Below are 19,782 nucleotides of genomic sequence, written 5' to 3'. Positions count from 1 at the left end.
CAACCGATCGCTCAACTTTATAGCGCATTGTAAATTGACGAAGAAGACGTGTGAATCCAGGCTGCGTATCTTGAAGATGATAGGTGCCAAGTTGCCCCGTGGTCGACGCACTTCAAATCGGGTCCGCAATTGTTACCTCGCAACTCCTCTACGGCATGGGACTTTTAAGCAGAAGAGGAGATGCCGTCATCCAAACGCTCGCTCCTACATACAATAGGATGATAAGGTTCGCATCTGGTGCATACGGCACGAGTCCAATTCTAGCAATTATGGCAGAAGCAGGAATCCTACCATTCGACCTACTCGTTCTTCAAAAGTTCTTCAAAGCCCGGTTGGCCATACATACATTGGGAAAAAGCAAGGATAATGCCGATATCCCCCTGGTACATCGAGCATCCGAACGTCTGACAGAGGTGATCGGAATCCCTCTTCCAGATGTTTGACTTGTGCGCGTTTAGCTGCACGAAGATGGAACCCAAGCCCCAGATCGTGTGGGACATAAAGAGACGCGTGAAAGCTGGAGATCCCGCAGAAATTGTTCGGCCTGCTTTTCAACCGTTCAAACTACACGGATGGCTCGAAAGATAACAATGCAGTAGGTGCGCGAGTGTATGGAGAGTACTTCCAACAATCGGTTGGTCTTCCATCGTCATGCAGCGTCTTCTCGCAGAAGCATTTGCAATCAAAACAGCACTAGCAACACATAACACGGTCAGCAATTTGGTGATTATGTCTGACTCGGCCAGTTGCTTATCGGCATTAGAAGCTGGCACATCGCAACACCCGTGTATTCAGCAGATTGCAAACATGTTACGAGGCCTTCCAGTCAAGCTGTGCTGTGCTCCTTTTGCAAATAGCCGTCCCGGGAGCAGACGCGAACAACCAAATGAAAACAGCTATCCGAAATCAGTGGTTCTGTCGATGGTCTGCGTTCACTGAAGTAAAACTTCGTGAAGTTAAATTCGACACAGTGAAGTGGACTGACCGCGAGAATTCGGCCGAACAGCGAGTGCTTACCCGACTTCGAATAGGGCATATCCGGCTAACACACGACTTTCTGCTAAAGAAAACTTCACCATCAATATGCGACTGCTGTGGAATCATTTGCAGATGTCCGCCATGTGATACTCCACTGCAGAAAATACGACGACGTTAGAAGGAAGCACGATATCGAGTAGACTCTGCGCAACGACAGAAAAAATGAGGATAGTAAGATAAAATTTCTCAGGGAAACTAACTTTTTTTTATTAATTTCGTTTATTTGATAGGCACAAATGCTTTAGCTTGGCGGTGCCAAATTCTTTTGTTTTTTATATTTTGGATATTTAAGAACCAGGAGGTTACAACGTTGAAATATTTTTTTTTATAAAAGAAAAAAAATTTACAGCTATAAGAGTCTATATACAAGAGAGGGGACAAAAGATTTTTTTTATGAAAAAAATTAAAACAAGGAATTTAATAGTAATAGTTTTTTAGGAAATATTTACAGTTATCTTAAAACTAACAATATAGTTTGGTACACAAAAGGGGGAACAAATATTTATGAAAAATTTTACAAGTGTTTTAAAACAAGGGATACAATTTCTATTTACAAAGAGTAAAAATTACAACTATCTTAAAACTAGGAATACTAAAATATAAAAATGTGATTTTTATCGGAGACTTATGCTTGGTCATTTCTAAAATCGGTGTAGAAGTAGTTGTATCAAGGACAGGGGAGAGAAGGCGTAGATGGTGACCGGGAGAGAAGCGCAAAACTTGCAACTTTCGGGCAAACGGGAGATCAGCGAAACAAATTAGCGCCTCAGTCTAGTAGGTCGGATTGGTGGATGGTATTCTTCGGACCCGCTGGGAATCCTTCAAGTCATCGGACCTCGAGTCGCTCTCGCTTCAGTTTCCGTAGTGGTAAGGGCGACGACGGTTACATATTGGCACTCTGGAGCTGATCGGTTCCACAAGGCAAGAGGAAATTTCTAAAAACGAAAAATAAAAGAGAGGGGCTAAAGGGAAACTAACTTGTTTAAAATGTTGAAACTTTGTACTTTGAATTGTAACTGATAACTGACAACTGCATTGTAAAATTTTTCAGGTGTAAAATTTTTCTTTCGGCATGAATGCACTACTTCATGGTGTAAAGTGTCAATAATAAACAACAACTAAAATTTAGGGCTCAAAAATACAGTTGCTAATGCCCATCGCGCGTTGCTGCGAATTTCAACGAAAAAGCATCAGGCTTGTTATTTTCTCACACAATGCGCACAAAGAGCGAAATACACCGATGAAAAGTAGAGCAGCACAAAAATACTGCGATGTGCAGAACACCCGCACAAAGAGAAACTAGTAAACGAAAAAGAGAAAGATCTGTGCCCCAAGAGCTGCACAATTTCACACAAAGAGTCACCTTGGAGAGCCACTTTTTTGTGTCTACCCTCACTGGCAAACAGGGAGGAAGGCGATTCGTACTACAATTCAGGTAAGGATTGATCGGAAGAACGATTTTAAAATGTTTTTTGGTTGCCTTCTCTGCTTCCGGGCGCGTAAACACCAGTAAAGCATTGGGTCATCAAATGGTGAGATAACATAGTTCTCACAAGTCACAAGTTGGCGGCAATGGTGGTAAAACACTTGTAAAACAATGCTCTCTATGTAACTCATTTTTAGTTATTGAAAATTGGTAATAAGTAAGGAACAGGCAAGTAAGGAATAAAAATGATAAACGGACAGTTCGTGAACGGATATTGACAATCTATAGCTTGTTAGAAAGATACATTTACAAAAAATTCTATTTATATACACACAATGTGCCTAAATTGCTTTGTGTCAAAGTTATATGCTTAAAATCTATTGCATTTAAAAAAAATCGTGTATCTTAGAAATTAAATAACATATCCAACAACGAAAATAATAGCGCCAAATTATGACGTTACGGCGTTTGTTTGAAGCTAATTACGACAAGACCAGTTCAGCCATTGCTGAGATAATTACATGACATTTATGTACATACATACAGACACACGAACACATATAGACATTGACAAAATTGGACGAGTTGAGTTGATTGGCACATGAGGCTTAGGGTTCGCAGTACTGAGCCTTTCTGGCGAGAACCGGTACTACGATACTGAAGCCATCAGTACCGGTAGTACCGGTAAAGTACCGGTACTCGAATAGTTTATTTTTATATTCGAAAAAAGCTTCAAAGTGAAAGTGAATGCTCAAACTGATAACCTTATTCTCAGATGATTGATTTGTACTGATCAAAAAAACATGTTTATTGCTTTTAATTGATTCGGAATGGCATGACTCATGTCAGCAGAAAATATTTTTTTTTATTTCGAAATCTAGGCAACTTTGAAATCAATAATTGCTATGCGGTGCGACTTTTGTCGACTTCAACAAATGGTAAATGTAAGAAACACTATTAACAACAGTAAATCAAAGCGAGAATGGCAGTAAATCCGAGCAGGTTGCTCGCATTTCCTCTCTTGATTTTCTATAAATTGGTTTCGACCTGCATACCAAGGCTCCTTGCTTTCCTATAAACTATGGAGTTTTGCTGAGTTTTCCGATAACCAATAATTACAAATCACCCCATTTGGAGTAGTTCACCAAGTCTAAAATTGTTAGCTACTAAATCGCTGTTCGTTTTTTTTATAAATAAAGGTTTAATAGCAAACCAACGACATAACTTAGACCATAGTCTTATTACGCGCCACCCATTGAATAATGGAAACCAATCAGAATGTCGTTAATAAAAAAAAATCATACCAATTATTACGTCTCTTACGTTAGATGTGAATATTTTGAAATTTATTACAAGATCGTTAAAATTTAATTTCGACAGAATAAAGCAGGAATTTAAACATACCGTTCAGTACAACGGGAGCTAGTAATGTTTAACTTATAGAAGGTAATTAATTTATTTAAATGTCATCTTGCAGACAGAAAAATTTAATTTCCTCGTTCAAGTTTATAGTTCTGAAGTTCTGAATATGACGCGATAGGAAGTTTAATATCGCTACGGAATTGTAGCTAGCATTTGTAATGAGCATCTTTTCAATCCATATTATTACATTTATTAATAGTTTTTTAGGTAATTTGTCATCGGAGAGTAAACAGAAATGTTTTATGGTGATCATAAAAGTATAAAAGTCTGCAAAGGCAGGTTTAAATAGGACAGTTAATTTGCAATCCCTGGCGTCAGTTGCCAATTCTCGCTTCAGTTTAATAGCGAAAGCGATTAGTCCGCGGGACGACAAGTTGTGAACCATTAAACCATTTGAGTAGTAGCGTTTTTAGCTCACTTAACTTCAACAACAGAAGCACACTACTAATTAAAGCTAATGATCGAACGTAAATCATCTAAATTTTCTACAAAATAAATGCTTGGCATTAGATGTATACAAAAAAATGAAATGTGGATAGTCACGCACAGTTAAGCATGAGGTAGTGAAACAGAAAACGCACTGCCGCCCTCTAGGAACTGCATGCAAATCAAGTTTATCGTTCCAAATCTTTGGATCGATCCATCCTGCTATTAGTTTAATTGATTCAGCCAATTGGCATAAATTTGTCGTTAAATATGGATGAACACATAGACTGATTTTATGGTTAACTAAATCGATTTAACGAGTTGTTTTAGAACGTTATGGTACTGCGCCTGTAATTATTATTATCAGAATACTGGAATCATCTGGTTAAACGAGGTCGAATATCAGATCAAATTTTCTCAAATTCTTCATTTTAGTTGTTCAACATAGTTGTAACAGAGAATCCCTAACATTTTATGAAATAAGCACTAAAACTGAGTTTGGTACGGTTCAAAAAGTTAATTTAGAGAAACTCAAAAATACTCATTCTACAAAAAATTAAATAACTTTCACAATTTTCATCCGATGTAAACTGATAATAGCCTATTTTTATTCGTTATTAGCAGACTATAAGTCTCATTAAAATATAATTTTCAAAATTGATTTATTTTGCTCAAAATTACCAAACATTAAATTTTTTTTAAATGAGGAAAAATTAAGAAAAAAATCAACAAACTCCTAAAGAACGTCAGAACCATTAGTCGCATTAAAACAAAATGTTGGGACGACCAAAAGTACATGCATTTACCTTTAATATACCATAATTATATTTCATATCGATGCGCTTTAACCGAAGATAGATTTTACTAAACGTACTTTTTGCTGTAAAGGTAAAATCCACTTTTTCATTCTAACTCGAAAACTATTCTACTGTAAATTTTTTGGACCTCATTTTCAGATTCAGCCCACAATTTTACATCGAAAATAGAGGTCACTTATTGAAGTTCAGACTTTTATTTTTATTTAGTAAACTAGTGCAATTGTAATATTTCAGAAAAATCTGTGATTCAAAAATATTAAGTGAACGAAAAGTGAAAACTGATAATGATTAAGTGAAAATACGTATAACTTTCTCGCACCCTACTTCAAAAAACACATAAATCATATTTCTCAAAGTTAGAACAATTCGAATCTTGACATAGATTGGTTTGTTCCGATCACATTTTCTACCCCCTTATTAGAGGTTTTCCTTTACATTACTGTAGTGAATACGACGACTATGAATAATAAAAAGTAACAGGAACTTTGACGTTTATGTATTATCTTTACAACGCTCAGACACCCATGGAGCAAACGCATTGAAACGGTACACTGTTATCAGAGTTTGATCACATCGAGTTGAAAATAAAATATTGTGAAATAATCTAGGTACGATATATTAAAATATATATTTAAAAAAAGAAGACTTCGTGAAAAGATAATATGCATAACAAGTAATATCAATCCTTAGAAATAAAATAATTGATATTAACTTTTATAGCGTAATTAGTATTGATAATGTTGATTAATTGATTGTCTAGAAAAATTCGGAGTGTGTAATCAAGGAATTGAAACGCAAACTAATAAAAAAAGAAGAAAACAAAACGCAATTTGAAGTAGGATTGCAGACCGGACGTTGGAGGTGTTTTAGCGGATGCGAAAAAAAGAATGCGTTCAGGCCTCATTCTGTGATCTATTACCGTAGAAGATAGTCGCATTTTCTGTGGACGAAAAATTCTGAACACGACAATTACCTATTGAAATCACACGCTGCACTCTTTGGGAAAAGCACCGCTAGAGCTAATTTGATCGATTTAAATAAACAATAAACCTGACAAATTAACTGGAATGGTAATGTGGTATACAGTATATATTCCTAAAAAGAGGTACCCAATCACATGAAGCCGCCATGTGGTGTAAACGCCTCAAAACAAAAACAAAAGTCTTAGCGAGAGAGATCATGCGTACAGTTTTAATTTTGCGAAAATTGCATCACATTTCTTCTATGAATTATTGCGCAAAAGCAAAGACAGACAAATTAAAAACAATATATTACATTTAATTCAGTTATTCTTTATTACTGCCCTAATGATATTAAATAAGTAACTCTTTTTCGTTGTTTCTTTTGCTCTTCGTTGGACATGAATTCCATATCAACATTTGAATAGGGCTAATAAGATTTGTAAATAAACTTTTGTTTTGCTGATTTCTCTTAATTTGTTATCATTTCAACACAGAAAGCATTTGAAATTGATTCTACCAAGGGCAAAGATGTTGATTCATGTGTATTTTTCATAAAACTCAACTCTGTAGCGGAAAAATGAGCGAAATAAGTTTGTTTACAAAAGTCTCATTAGCCCTTTTGAAGAATTACTATTGAATTTTCAACAACACCAACCGAACCGTCATCGTGATCATCATCAAGTTTTGCGAATGTTTTTATTGCCCATCATCGGTCAGGCCCTCCCTGCCTGCCTGTCGGTCAGTCTGATACTGTACCAGTGGTTGTGTGAAGTGGCTGTGGAGATTATTGTTTTGGAAACCGTTTTGCGTGAGCCTTGTCTTGGCAACTGAAAGAGCCACCAGTCATCGTTTCGGAGTTCTTTCGCGCGTATTACTTTTTAACGCTTCTAAACGCGCTTCATAAGTCTTGTTCGCATCGATGCGCAGATAGGGCCAAAGGCGCTCATTCTGAACTGGCCGAGACCCGGTGAAAGAACAACCAGTGTAGCACTAATAACAACAACAGACATTATCAACGAGCCTTCTCTGGTGGACGGATTGCTCTGCTGACCAAGACCATGAAACTCGCACCATCTTCGTCATTATGCTGAGCAAGAACAAGACGTTGCAGAATCAATATGTGTACTATATAAAACTAAAATGTTAAGAAGAGTTTTAATTCACTACGGTTTGGTGTATCGTGGCGGTAACACGTACGCGTGGCATTGAATTTAAGCGAACCAAGAATCAAGTACCTGCTCCGGGTTGAGATCGATGGACACTGTTCGGCTATTAGAGTGGACCATTCAAGTGACTACGAGGACAGTTGAAAAGTGAGTTGTGTTACTAGTGTCCGAGATCTGTATTTCTGGTGCTTTTGGAAGGAGTTCATTATAACCAGTGAAAAATGTGGCACCTAAAGTGAGTTCAATGTTTGTATTTTATGCGTTGTAAAACGAGTTCGGAATTTAATTCATAAAAATAATAACTGGTCACAAGACCAGAAAAAATATCTATCACGATAATAATCGCTCATCGATGCAACGAGCATTTCTCCATGTAACAATGAGTTATAGCCATAAAACTGCTAAGGAAGAGAGAAAGACGTAACCGAGCCATCGTCTTCACCCGCCATGCATTTACCTTAATAGCGTCCAGTTATCCACGCTGCCTCACGTCACGTTAAATGTGTATGCGGCGTGGCCCGGAACCGATAATTGCCGTAATTATTAATGTCATGATGATGAAGATGCCAGAGTAAATATAGAACAAGAACTGTGAACCACTGCACTGCTGATGATGTTGGGCACGCATAATTGGCATCGCGAACAGACTAGGCAAGTTTGACGAGTCGTGACCGATAGGTTTTTTGCTCTTCCAAAGTGGTCAGAACCACAGAACATTTCTGCCAGTGCCAATCAACTGTAAAAGAGTGACTTGGGAATCCTCTTAAGTGCCATGGATTATTTTAATAAGGGTGATAAACGGATGAAGCGTTAAATTCCGCGATAAGTTTGTTGAACTTGATCGTAACTATTACAATGTTCACTAGCTATAGAACCTACTAAGTCGCTCGATAATATGCTAATCGATTAAATACCTTTGAAGCAGTGGGAACAATTTATTATTGATCGCAATTGCAATTAATATGCAATAAACTGTATATGAAATATATACATTTTAAACCCGTAGGTTGTTCTAAAAAAGAAACATAAGTTATTGTATAAAATAAGTTAGTACACGGACGGTGACTTTCGATATCTGTGGTACGATGCTTTTGCTGCATAAAAATTCACACGAGACCGTGATGTAAAAAGCATGGGTATTAGAAATAACTGTAAAGTTCAAATCTACACTTGTCACTATGCTATACTTACCACTGCTCATCACGGTTTTACATTTCTTATAAAAGAAATGTATAGAATTCGCTCAAACTTTCAAGATTTTTTCCGAGGCCCGGAGGGCCGAGTCTTATATACCAATCGACTCAGCTCGACGATTTGGGACAATGTCTGTGTGTGTGTCTGTGTGTGTGTATGTAACGGACAAATTCTCATTCGTGTTTCTCAGCAATGGCTGAACCGATCTTATCCAAACCAATTTTAAATGAAAGAACTAAAAAACAGTATGAACGCTATTAATTTGTTTTTGACTCTGATGTTTATGATATGAATGTTTGAATGCGTAAAAATGGCGTTTTTTGCAGTTTTTTTTTAAATTATCTGCCGAAATTTACAATGTAGACTAATAATTTATATGTTTTTAGACAGCTTTAACGAATACCTTTCGAACAAGCTATAGATTGTTGAAATCGGACTATTATCAAAAGAGATATTTAACATTAAATGCGGACGAAAGATTTTTATCATTTCCCATTGCCAGAAATATGACCATAAACATGTAATCTATTATTAACACCAAAACGGCTTATTTTAGGTCAATAGTATCTTCGGAGAATTTAATGGAGGTAATATGCCCTTTCTTTTGGTATTGTGCTTTTGCTGATTAATCCCCCTATGAGTGAGATATTTTCACAAATTTTCTTGGAAGTGATTATATCGAAATGATGCCTTCAGCAATTTTGTAGCTTTTACTTTTGCGAATAACTTTACTGAAGACTTCAAATATCTATTTTGAATACTTTAAAAGTTATGGCTTGTTCTTTGTGGTTTACTCTTTGTCGCCTATTTATTGTTCAATATAGTAATAATCAATTGAAATAAGCCAAACATAATTTCGATAAATCGAATTTTGTATTTCATTTTTCTATCTACAACCGCTAGAAATAATCACCGAACACTTCCAAGTTGTCTGGAAGGAACTTGATAACTTATCAGTGCAAAAATGTTCATTTGTGCGAACCTTCTGACTGCAATTTTTCTAACTTATGACCATCGGATCGATCTGAAACATATCGGAAAATGGAAAGCGAAATAAATAACTTCAAGCAACGGCGTAGCCAAGAGAAGGTTTTGGGGTTTAACACCATACAACCCCCCCCCCCCCCACCAAACCCAAAAAATATATTGGATTGAAGTTGAAAATTTATTGATGCAGACTGATTTAATTCAATTTTACAATAACAATTATCTGATCCGTAGATTGATAACCTGTTGTTGTAAACATCATGAGGATTTTTGATAAATTGTCGGAATGGGGTCCTGATATGTAACTGATCTATTGGTCTTGATTTCACAGTTGTCTAATAGCATCAATATCAAATTCCTGCCTGAAAACATTCCAATAGAAAATTACAGAGTTCTGAAATCAATCATAATCCTCAGATTTCTTTTCAAATTGAGCTCGTTTTTGTAGAAATGTACTGTAATAAGGGTCTTTATTTAATAGGAAGCGAAGTAAAAATTGATTTAATGTCTATGAAACATAGAACTGCTCACCAAAAAAATGCATTACTTTCAACATTTGCTAAAAATGTTTTTGCCTTTCTCATTCACTCTAAAATTCGTCAATCTAATCCCGACCCGGAGAGCCGAGTGTCATATGCCAATCGACTGAGTTCGTCGAAATCGGAAAATGTTTGTGTGTATGTATGTGTGTATGTGGAAAAAAATGTGACCTCTGTTTCTCAGAGATGGCCGGACCGATTTGCACAAAGTTAGTCTCAAATGAAAGGTACAATCTTCCCATCAGCTGCTATTGAATTTTTTATTGATTGGACTTCCGGTTCCGGAGTTACGAGTTGAAGAGTGCAATCACACAGCAAATTTCCATATAAACTGAAATGAAAAATTTTCAAAATCAAATTTATATTTTTGATGCCAAATGACTTTAAAATGCATGAAACATTGAGATGTTTGACAAAAATTGACTTCTTTGGACTTTGGTACATTTTTGCCTTTCTCATATAGAAAGCATATGCAATCACTCTAAAAATAGTCAATCATACCGGCCCGGAGGGAGTATGCAGTGAGGGGTTACTACTTTAAAATTAAAACAAGTTTAAAATTTCCTAACAAGTTGAAAATTTTTGGCAGGACCTGGACCTCCCGGATCTTTCTCCATGATCCGCCGCTGGTTTCAAGCGATGTTTCAGTATCACATAGTATCTCAAGATCGTGGCTGTCGATCCATTGTATGTATGTGCAAATCGTACTGAACATGTAATATTCATTTCCACCATTGTATTGAACATAACCAGCCATGGAATCGTAGTCTGGACAAATGAGACAAGCACAATTGCACCACTAGGTGGATTAAGACAGGTTTTTTTGGGAATGCGTCGAGTTGAGACGAAAACGTAATATGATTAATAACGAGGATAACACTTTCCGAATGTAGAGCGAAATTTATGAAAAATGACGATTTTCATTCGACTCTATCAGGTTCTGATCGATTTTGATGAGCATTTGATTTTTGTTGTATGACCAATTATATGTATAGGTAAAATATTCAAAAACAGTAATTTAGCATCATTTCGAAACCGCCAATTTCGGAGGTTTAGTATCTTCGATGAGTTTTACAAACGTTAAACAGCGCTTCTTTTGATAAAATAATTTTGACGGTATATCGTCCAAGTGAATTTTCTCAGGTTAATATTCATGACTACAATAAAGTCTCAACAAATTCGCTAAAGACACAAACTCTGTTACTATTTTCTGAAAAATTAGTTCTGCATAATTTTAAAACTTCAAAAATTACGGTTTCGGAATTATGCCGTTTGGACAGTATGATCGATTTTCACCAAACCCCCACCAAACCGAATTTCTGGCTACGCCGCTGATTTCAAATAAGTAGAAACAAAGTTGTTTTACACTCGTTCACAAGAAACTTCTTCGAATGCTGAATATCTATTATAATACATTGAAACCCCGATTTTACCAGCCAAATATGAACATATGTTTGATGGGCTCTAGCAGACGAACAAGACTGAATTCGAGTAAATCCTTTCTTGAACATGTTTTCCTTATCATGAAGATGGAAATATGTAAAAATGAAAAATTCAACATATTCAGAAATAGTTATCAGACTACATCAAGGGACGGGAAGAATATTTTAACAGCTTCAATTTATTATAAAGAAAAAAAATGCCCGATTTAGTCAATGTCCCCATTTTGTCAGCCTAAAATACACCATGAGACTGATAAAAATGGGTCTTTATTGTATGTATTATTCACTGTGTTTCACATTAATAGGTACATTTCATTTTTGGAGATTTTTTATTGAATCGAACTACAACAATTTTAGGTAGTTTTCAAGGGGTTATTTTATAGACTTCTTCCAAAATTTGGCGAACCTATTCCAATTCGTATACCAATTAATTGGTATACTTAAGGGTTTATACGTTGCAGATAGAGAAAATACTGAAATTTTCAGCGTTTTTCCTACACAATATTACGAAAGCTTATTAAACAATTTTTTCTATAACTTTGTGAAAATTATAAACTATTTGAAATTTTTTAATAGTTTTATTTATTATTTAACCGTGATTTTTTAATAAATAGTGACCATCGCTTCACAACGTAGCCTAATAACTTTGTGAAAATTATAAACTATTTGAAATTTTTTAATAGTTTTATTTATTATTTAACCGTGATTTTTTTTAATAAATAGTGACCATCGCTTCACAATGTAGCCTATTTTTCATGGCTTGCGGTGAGCACGATCTCTCGAATTGCTGAACTGAAAATTATGGAATAGAAATTAATTTTTAGTATTCTTTACAGACCCGCTGGTGCCCTAAGACGATTTCGCTAGATTTTCAGAGCACTGTGCACCCAGTGCATTAACGCAAGTGACGGAAGGTTATCGAAAAGTTTCGTGAAAATGAAAATTCCAGTAATGATGATGATTTTCCCAAACGGTTCGTTTTCGAGAGGTTTTTATTTGTTCTTTGGCATTAGGATTAGCGATAATAATTCAAATCAAGGATACTACTGGGAAGTCACCTTTAGAAAAAGTCGATGTCGAAGTAAAATTTGGAACTATGCACGCATGCACTTCAGAGATAGTGTGATATCAGAAGCTGCGATTTCATTTCAACGCTTTTTTTTGTGAAAAGGGCGATACTTACAAATGTAAACATAAGGCTTTTTTCATACTTGCGAATGAGGGCTTTGAAACGCAACAAATTAACCTAAAAAATTGGATACTACGATATTGCTTTCTTAAACTACAGCAAAAAATACAACGCGCGAAACTGTATTTTTGTTTGTTTATTTAAAGTTTCGCCCTCCACGCTCCATGCAAACAAACAGGGCGATACTTTTTTTGCTAGCAGTTTAGAGGCGAAACTGTTATTTTCGTATTTTTAGGATTATCAAACTGATACCAGCTGTAAATAGTAACAATGATCTCTATTGAAAAAACCCGGACGAAATCGGTGGTGTAAAACGGTAGTTATTGTAAAAAAAACGTAAGGGCGATACTTCAATGCTGATAGATGGGACCGAAAAAGTAAACAATCGCCAAAAAGACGATTCTATCATTTTGTCAATTTCACAAGTAAAAACAAATTTTAATTTAATAATTTCAAATACTTTATGAAGTTTTGGGTTTCGATCACTGAATCATGCAATCTAGGATGTAAAAACACAATAGTTCTTAAATAGGAAATAAAACCAAGAATGGAAATATTCATTGTTGGTTTTCTTTGAATGGTATCACTGCTAGTATCGCCCTTTTCAAGAAAAAGCGTTGATTTCTTAGTTCTCAGTCGCGTTGGAAATTTGAGTAAAGTATAAACTTCAAATCGATTCAAAAAAAAAAAAATTTCGATTTTTTTGGTTCAGGAAAATTCAGTTTTCCCACCACAATTTAGATATTTTATTAATAGAGCATTAACAATAATTCGTTTGTATGTCTATTTTATTGGCCATTTTTTCGCTTTCCCATTGATTTGGTTTGAAATTTCTGGCACTGATGTTGTCCTATGCTGATTTGAGCGATTCTCTGAGTCCTGCCACTATCCCATGTAGTATGTGTATTCAAAAACATCGCGAAGCACCAAGTTCTAAATGTTCTCAAACGATATAATATTAGAAGAGAGTGATAAGAGTTAGAAGAAATGTCTCATCACACTGTTAGGTGGATTAAAAACGTTTTTACTAATGAAAATTTGCAATTCATCAACCATCAGAAGGATTAGAAAGATACGAAGAGATTAATGATGTGCTAAATAAGCGAAAGAAATACGAAAGCATGGAATGTAATGAACTAGATTACACATATAAGATATTTTGTATTTGGTGTTGTGTCCATATTTGGAAATGATTAGATTCTATTGTAGCTATAGTCTTTGTTCGATTCGTTTTAGTTCTGCTTATTTAGCTTTTAGCAGTATATCAGTTTTCAATTTCCACTCATTCTTTTTGTTAGATGTTTTACGAAACCGTGTAACATACAAAAGAAACGAAACCAAAGGAAACTGAATTTGCGCAAATAAGCATATATATATATATATATATATATATATATATATATATATATATATATATATATATATATATATATATATATATATATATATATATATATATATATATATATATATATATATATATATATATATATATATATATATATATATATATATATATATATATATATATATATATATATATGGAGCTTTAATTTCAGTTCTTAGTTCTCAGTCACCTGGAAAATTTGAGTGAACACTAATTTTTTTAACGATCTTTTCCCTATATAATGCAGTGATAGAAGAACTTAGATATTTTATTGACAAAGTATTAGTAATAATTCGTTTGTCTGTCTATTTTGTAGGCCAATTTCGCTTTACCATTGATTTGGATGGCCTTTGAGATTTCTCGCACTGATATTGTCCCATACCGATATGAGCGTTTCTGCGAATCCTGCCGCTGTCCCATGTAATATGAGTCGTCAAAAACATTGCGAAGTGATATATTAACCGAAGAGAGTAATAAGAGTTATAAAAAATGTCTCATCACAATGATAGGTGAATTAAACTCGTTCTTTTAACACTAAGGGCGTTTATAACATCGTAAAATAAGTAATTTTTTATATACTTTTTTTAGTTGACAATGTGCGCAAATAAATTAAAATGCTTTGCTTGTATTCATAGCATTTATCGTTTTTTGTAGTTGTGCACGGAATTTGGAAAAAACATGGTTTTCATTAAACGGGTTTTACAGTTTTTAGAAGAAAAAAAATCAAATTAAAGGAAACTTAAAAGCATTAGTTTTTAATCAGCTGTATTCTAAAACTTCGCAAGAATAGTCTCTGATAATAATTCTAGCAATTGATGAAAAAAAAGAAATCAATTTTTTGAAGCTGACTGAACGGGATATCTCCATAACCCATAATATGGCAACAGTTTTGCCAGATCTAGGATATGCACGGTGCTCACCGCATATGTTATTCATTTGAAAAGTCGTTTACTTTTGTTGCAGCTTTTACAAGAAAATTGATATTGTATACGAGCATGGCTTTCGTGAAGTACAGGCCGTCAAGGAAGCGGTCATTGAAGATATTACCAATTGTTCAGGAGTGGAGCAAGCGAAAAATTTCCATGCTTTAAGAGCTCCTCTGAATTACGCTGAGGAGAAAGAAGGGTGGGAACATTTGATACTTTTGAGTGTATCAGTTTTATGCTTCTAAAGTTAAACATGGCGTCCAGTCCATTGAATGTAAACATAAACATCCGGACGAGCATCTTGCTTCTTTGGTGCACAATGAAAAGAAAGAAAATGCCGAGCTTTACCTCGGTTCTTCCTATTCAAACACTTAAGGACACTTTTTATCTTGAAACTACCGATAAAAATTATGACCGAACCGAAATAAAACTTATGGTACCAGAAAAGCTCATTACGTTATTGGTTTATGCTTTTCTTCTTCATATCTTTCTGTGTTATCGGCTTTATCGAAGAAAAATGATAAGAGCCACGCCCGTGTGCAAAGGGGGGGGGGGGTTTGGGATTCAAACCCTTCATGAAAGGTTTGAATTACTTTTAAAAATTTACAAACTTCCTGTTCAGGAAAAAAATATACTGCAAACCATTTTGACAAATAAAATGTCATTTGAGTTCGGTCACTCTAGAAACAATCCAATGAAGAAACCAAGGACGAAACTTTGCGAGGGTGGCTGGAAAGAGATGTATGTCAAGTTGGACAGCTTCTCTGAAGGATCGGTTCACGTTTCGACAAGTTTCGATATTAGCAACAGTAGTGAGTAGACAGCAGATGTCGGTCAGCGGGCTAGCAACGGCAGCTAAGGAGGAAAAACACGAAGTTGGAGAAAATCGGGATATCGTTGTCTAGAGAAATTTTACCGCCGATGATTATTCCGTTGGAATTGCAGCGAAATGGATCGCGAAAATGGGCATCGGTATAGGCTGAAATACCGCCGCCGAGAACTTCTCAGCACCAGCTAGCAGATAGGAACGACTAGCACCAAGAAGGGTAAGAAGCCCGGCGAAGGTGGCTGTAAACAGATGTAAATCCTTTTGATCGACTCCTCCGGATCGGTTCATATCTCAACAGGTGACGATATTTGCAGCAGACCTTAGCAGGTCAGATTATCGCGATAGTTGGACACTAAGTAAGGAAAACTGGCTATGGATAAAAATATGACGATTAACACAAAACAAAATAAGTAAGAACACAAAACAGTACTTGACGGTTGCCTCGGATGGATGAGGTTTGCGAGATACAAGAGGTTTAAGTTTAGTCGGTTGGCTTAACAACTACTACAAACCAATCCAAGTCCATCACGAGCCACCAGGTAGCGCACAGTGGTCGGAAATACCAAAAACGTTCACTAGAGGCCAAACCATCGAATATATTCACAGGTTGTCTTTGGAGGAATTGTTCGTATGAATATTCTCCACAATCTGATAAAAAATTAATTGAGGCATGGCTTACTATGATTGAACTAGAAAAATTAACTTTTTATACTGACGAGGTAGAAATTTGGTGTCTTCGACAAAGTTGTAGAAATGCTCGTAATGAAGAATTCTATTGAACAACTTGAACTTGTAGGACTTAATGTTACCGATTTAGAAAGCGTTTTCTAAGGCCCTCCACATTTGTTTGGAACATGGTTTGCACGAAAAGTCCCAGTGGAAAAAGTTATACTAAAAAAACTAAATTTAAGGGTGTTGCTATAGAAAACGCTTCATAAATCGATAGCTTTATGTCCTACAAGTTCAAGTTGTTCAACAAAATTCTTCATTACGAGCATTTCTAAAACATTGTCGAAGACACCAACTTTCTACCCCTTCAGTATAAAAAGTTTTTTTTTAGTTTGATCGTAGTAAGCCGTGCCTAATTTTGATTTTTATCAGTTTGTGGGGAATATTCTGACAAACAATTCGTCAAAAAATACCCTGTGAATATATTCGATGGTTTGACCTTGTAAGTAGCGGTTTGCCCACTACTCGGATTCTGATTGCCCGGCGAACCCTTCTTTTCAGGGCGGCTTAGGTGGGTAACCAGTTACCTACGGAAATTGGAGAGCACCTACCACGTGATGTGCCTCAGAGTGATATCTGCCCACCGCACGGTATCACACGATGCATCCTGCGTGATAGCGAGCATGATGCTAGTCGGGCTGGTCATCCGGGAAGATGAGGAGTGCTTCGAGCTACTTGGAAATAGAGGAGCCCGCGAGCGCACCGGGGTGACCTCGGTCACCAGATGGCAGCGTGGCACTCCTCGAAAGGTAGGTGGACCCACCGGCTGATACCTAACATATCGAGCTGGGTGGGCAGACCCCATGGGGAAGTTCACTTTCATCTGACACAATTCCTGTCATGCCATGGCTGCTTCCGACAGTACCTCCACAGGTTCGGGCACGCGGAGGTCCCCGCCTGCCCTGACTGCCCAAGTGTAGACGAAACTGCCGAACAGATACTGTTCGTATGTCCTCGTTTCGTCGTCGAAAGAAGAGCAATGCTTGACGTCTGCGGCTGGGACACAACCCCTGATACCCTTATTCAGCGGATGTGTCAAACGGTGGAGAAGTGGAACGCAGTCTCGACTGCAACAACCAAATTGCCTGTAGGCTATAGGGAATTTGGCGAACCGAGCAACAGACGACGGGCACGACTAACTAGTGATTGGTTAGTTGGAGCGAAAAAGGCCGAGCGCAGAAAAGTGAGTGAATGGTCTGTCCATGCTGAGGCAGGTTTGGCGCAGCGACTGGCAACCGCGTAAGGGGTAAACCCAGCCACCCCGAAGCAAGGCAGAAGAGCGAGTGTATACGCGTAGATGTGGACTGCCTCATGCCAAGATGGGAGGGTCGTAGCGTAGTATGTTGGGACTTAGCTATCGATGCCTCGTGGCGTGGCAGAGGAGCGGAAGGGTGAGCATCCATGTCAGTCTTACACGGTATGTTAAGGGTGAGTACAAAAGTCAGCCTCACATGGAATGTTAGAGGAGAACACAAAAGTCAGCCTCACAAGGTATGAAAACGGTGAGCACCCAAGTAAGCCTCACATGGTATGTCAGAAGTGGGGCCTAAGAAAAATGTCCCACATGGGATGCCAGAAGGAGCGGCAGGGGTGTAATAGAGTGGTACGATTGAGAGTGAACCAGGTGATAGGGTGAGCATCTAAGTCAGCCTCACATGGTATGTTAGAGGCGAGCACAAAAGTAAGCCTAGCAAGGAATGAAAAAGGTGAGCATACATGTCAGCCTCGCAAGGAACGAAAAAGGTGAGCACAAAAGTAAGCCTCATGTGGAGTGTTAGAGAGTGAATCAAGGTGTGACAGAGAGAGCACCCAAGTAATCCTCATACAGGACGTATAAACGCGTGAGCGAGTGTGAATGAGTACATCAAGTACAGCCATCCCCCCAGAAGTAATACCGAGAGGTAGTCCCTGGGGGGAACAATGGCGGAGCCCAATGGAGTTTAGTCGGTATTAATGGCTGCGTCACCATTAGAGCCCGACACACCCCCAGTACACCCTGTGTGGTAGCTTGGCATCTACTAATAGCACGTGTACTGGGCTAGTACGTAAATGTATTCTCCAATGTAAAAAAAGGGCGGCTTAGGTGCCTTTACAGAATTTCGGATTTTCGTAACAACAAAAAAAGAGAACAAATAAATAAATTACTTTTACCGAGTATTCTACCTCAACACTTTACTGGTCGTTTTTTTACGGTCCGCTGCTGCTGATGATAGCGGGAAGACGGAGGGTTGCTTCCGACCGGGCGGGACAACAACGTTCGCGTTCTCCTGTGGTCCTTAACAATTAGCCAGAGAGGTGAGCTTTGCTCCTTTGTCGGCACCTCCCTAGCGACGGTGGTGACGAATCACCGGATTCTTTGCTCCCCGCAAAGAATCCCGGAAGACACCGCAGTGTTCTTCCCAGGGGGAGCCGGTATCCACCCTGCTTCGCCCTCCTTGGCTATTAGCTAGGAGCAAGGCTCGTCCGGTTTATCCTTCCCAGCAAGGGCGGAATTGTGCGTCCGAATCCTTTGCGGTTAGCCGGGGAAGCGAAAACTCCTTTATAATTAGCTTCCCCCGACGGCGATCCAGCACCACACACAATATGAGTGCCCAAACCACGTGCCGGCACTTTCCGACGGATATCTTCCGTCACACACGCGCACTTCGCACAATTGCTGTTGTGGCTGTTAACTGTCCTGGAACGGTTTATCGAGGACGTCTTGGATATACCGTGGTCTGTCACTAACTAAACTATCACCGTGATGGCCGCCTTCCACCCGACCAAAACAAAACCGACAAACCGCCTCGGTGCATAGCTGTCATCGCCCTTGCAGTATATCCAGCAACCAATTGAACAGCAAAAGGTCAACGGTGACCTAACTAATCCCTATGTTATTTATATACAAACATAAAACAAAAATTAACTAACCTAGCTGCACGAACAAAACCGTTCACATACGCGAAAATGAACAAAATTTACATGAAAAAGTGAACGGTTTTGAACAGCGGTGAGCATAATTTTACATGTCAACAAATACACTTTACGGAGTGTATACCCACAAATAGGTATATTTCCACCCAATGCTAAATTGTTACCATGACGGGTTACAACCTCTAGTGAATTAAGTTCACGTTTTGGGGCTTCTGACCACTATGCAGCGGTGTCTTTTGATGACTCCTTCTCGATAACAAACATTTACCCAAGGCCTCTGAAAAAATCTTCAAAATTTGAGGGTTTCTGTACGTTTCTTTTAAAATAAACGTTAAAAAATCAACCCCCCCTCCTCCCTTGACAATTTTCTGCGCACGGGCCTGATGCCC

General features: G+C 37.6%; 1 protein-coding gene across 2 annotated transcripts in view; it reads left to right on the top strand.

The window, feature by feature from the left end:
- The first annotated feature begins 7,038 nt into the window (after positions 1-7,038).
- Positions 7,039-19,782, top strand: part of LOC131691819 (uncharacterized) — a 37,572-nt gene continuing 24,828 nt past the window's right edge. The window contains exon 1 of one of the 2 annotated variants that reach the window (XM_058978483.1): positions 7,039-7,405. In XM_058978483.1, coding sequence (XP_058834466.1) covers positions 7,347-7,405 — 59 coding nt within the window. In that variant the 5' untranslated portion in view covers positions 7,039-7,346. Of the gene's footprint in view, positions 7,494-19,782 lie in introns of both variants that reach the window. The other variant, XM_058978484.1, reaches the window with a different exon arrangement.

Source organism: Topomyia yanbarensis, chromosome 3 (genome assembly GCF_030247195.1).
Source record: "Topomyia yanbarensis strain Yona2022 chromosome 3, ASM3024719v1, whole genome shotgun sequence".
Taxonomy (NCBI): Eukaryota; Metazoa; Arthropoda; class Insecta; order Diptera; family Culicidae; genus Topomyia; species Topomyia yanbarensis.
Note: the sequence above shows the minus strand (reverse complement) of the source record. Positions and strands in the feature narration are given on the sequence as shown.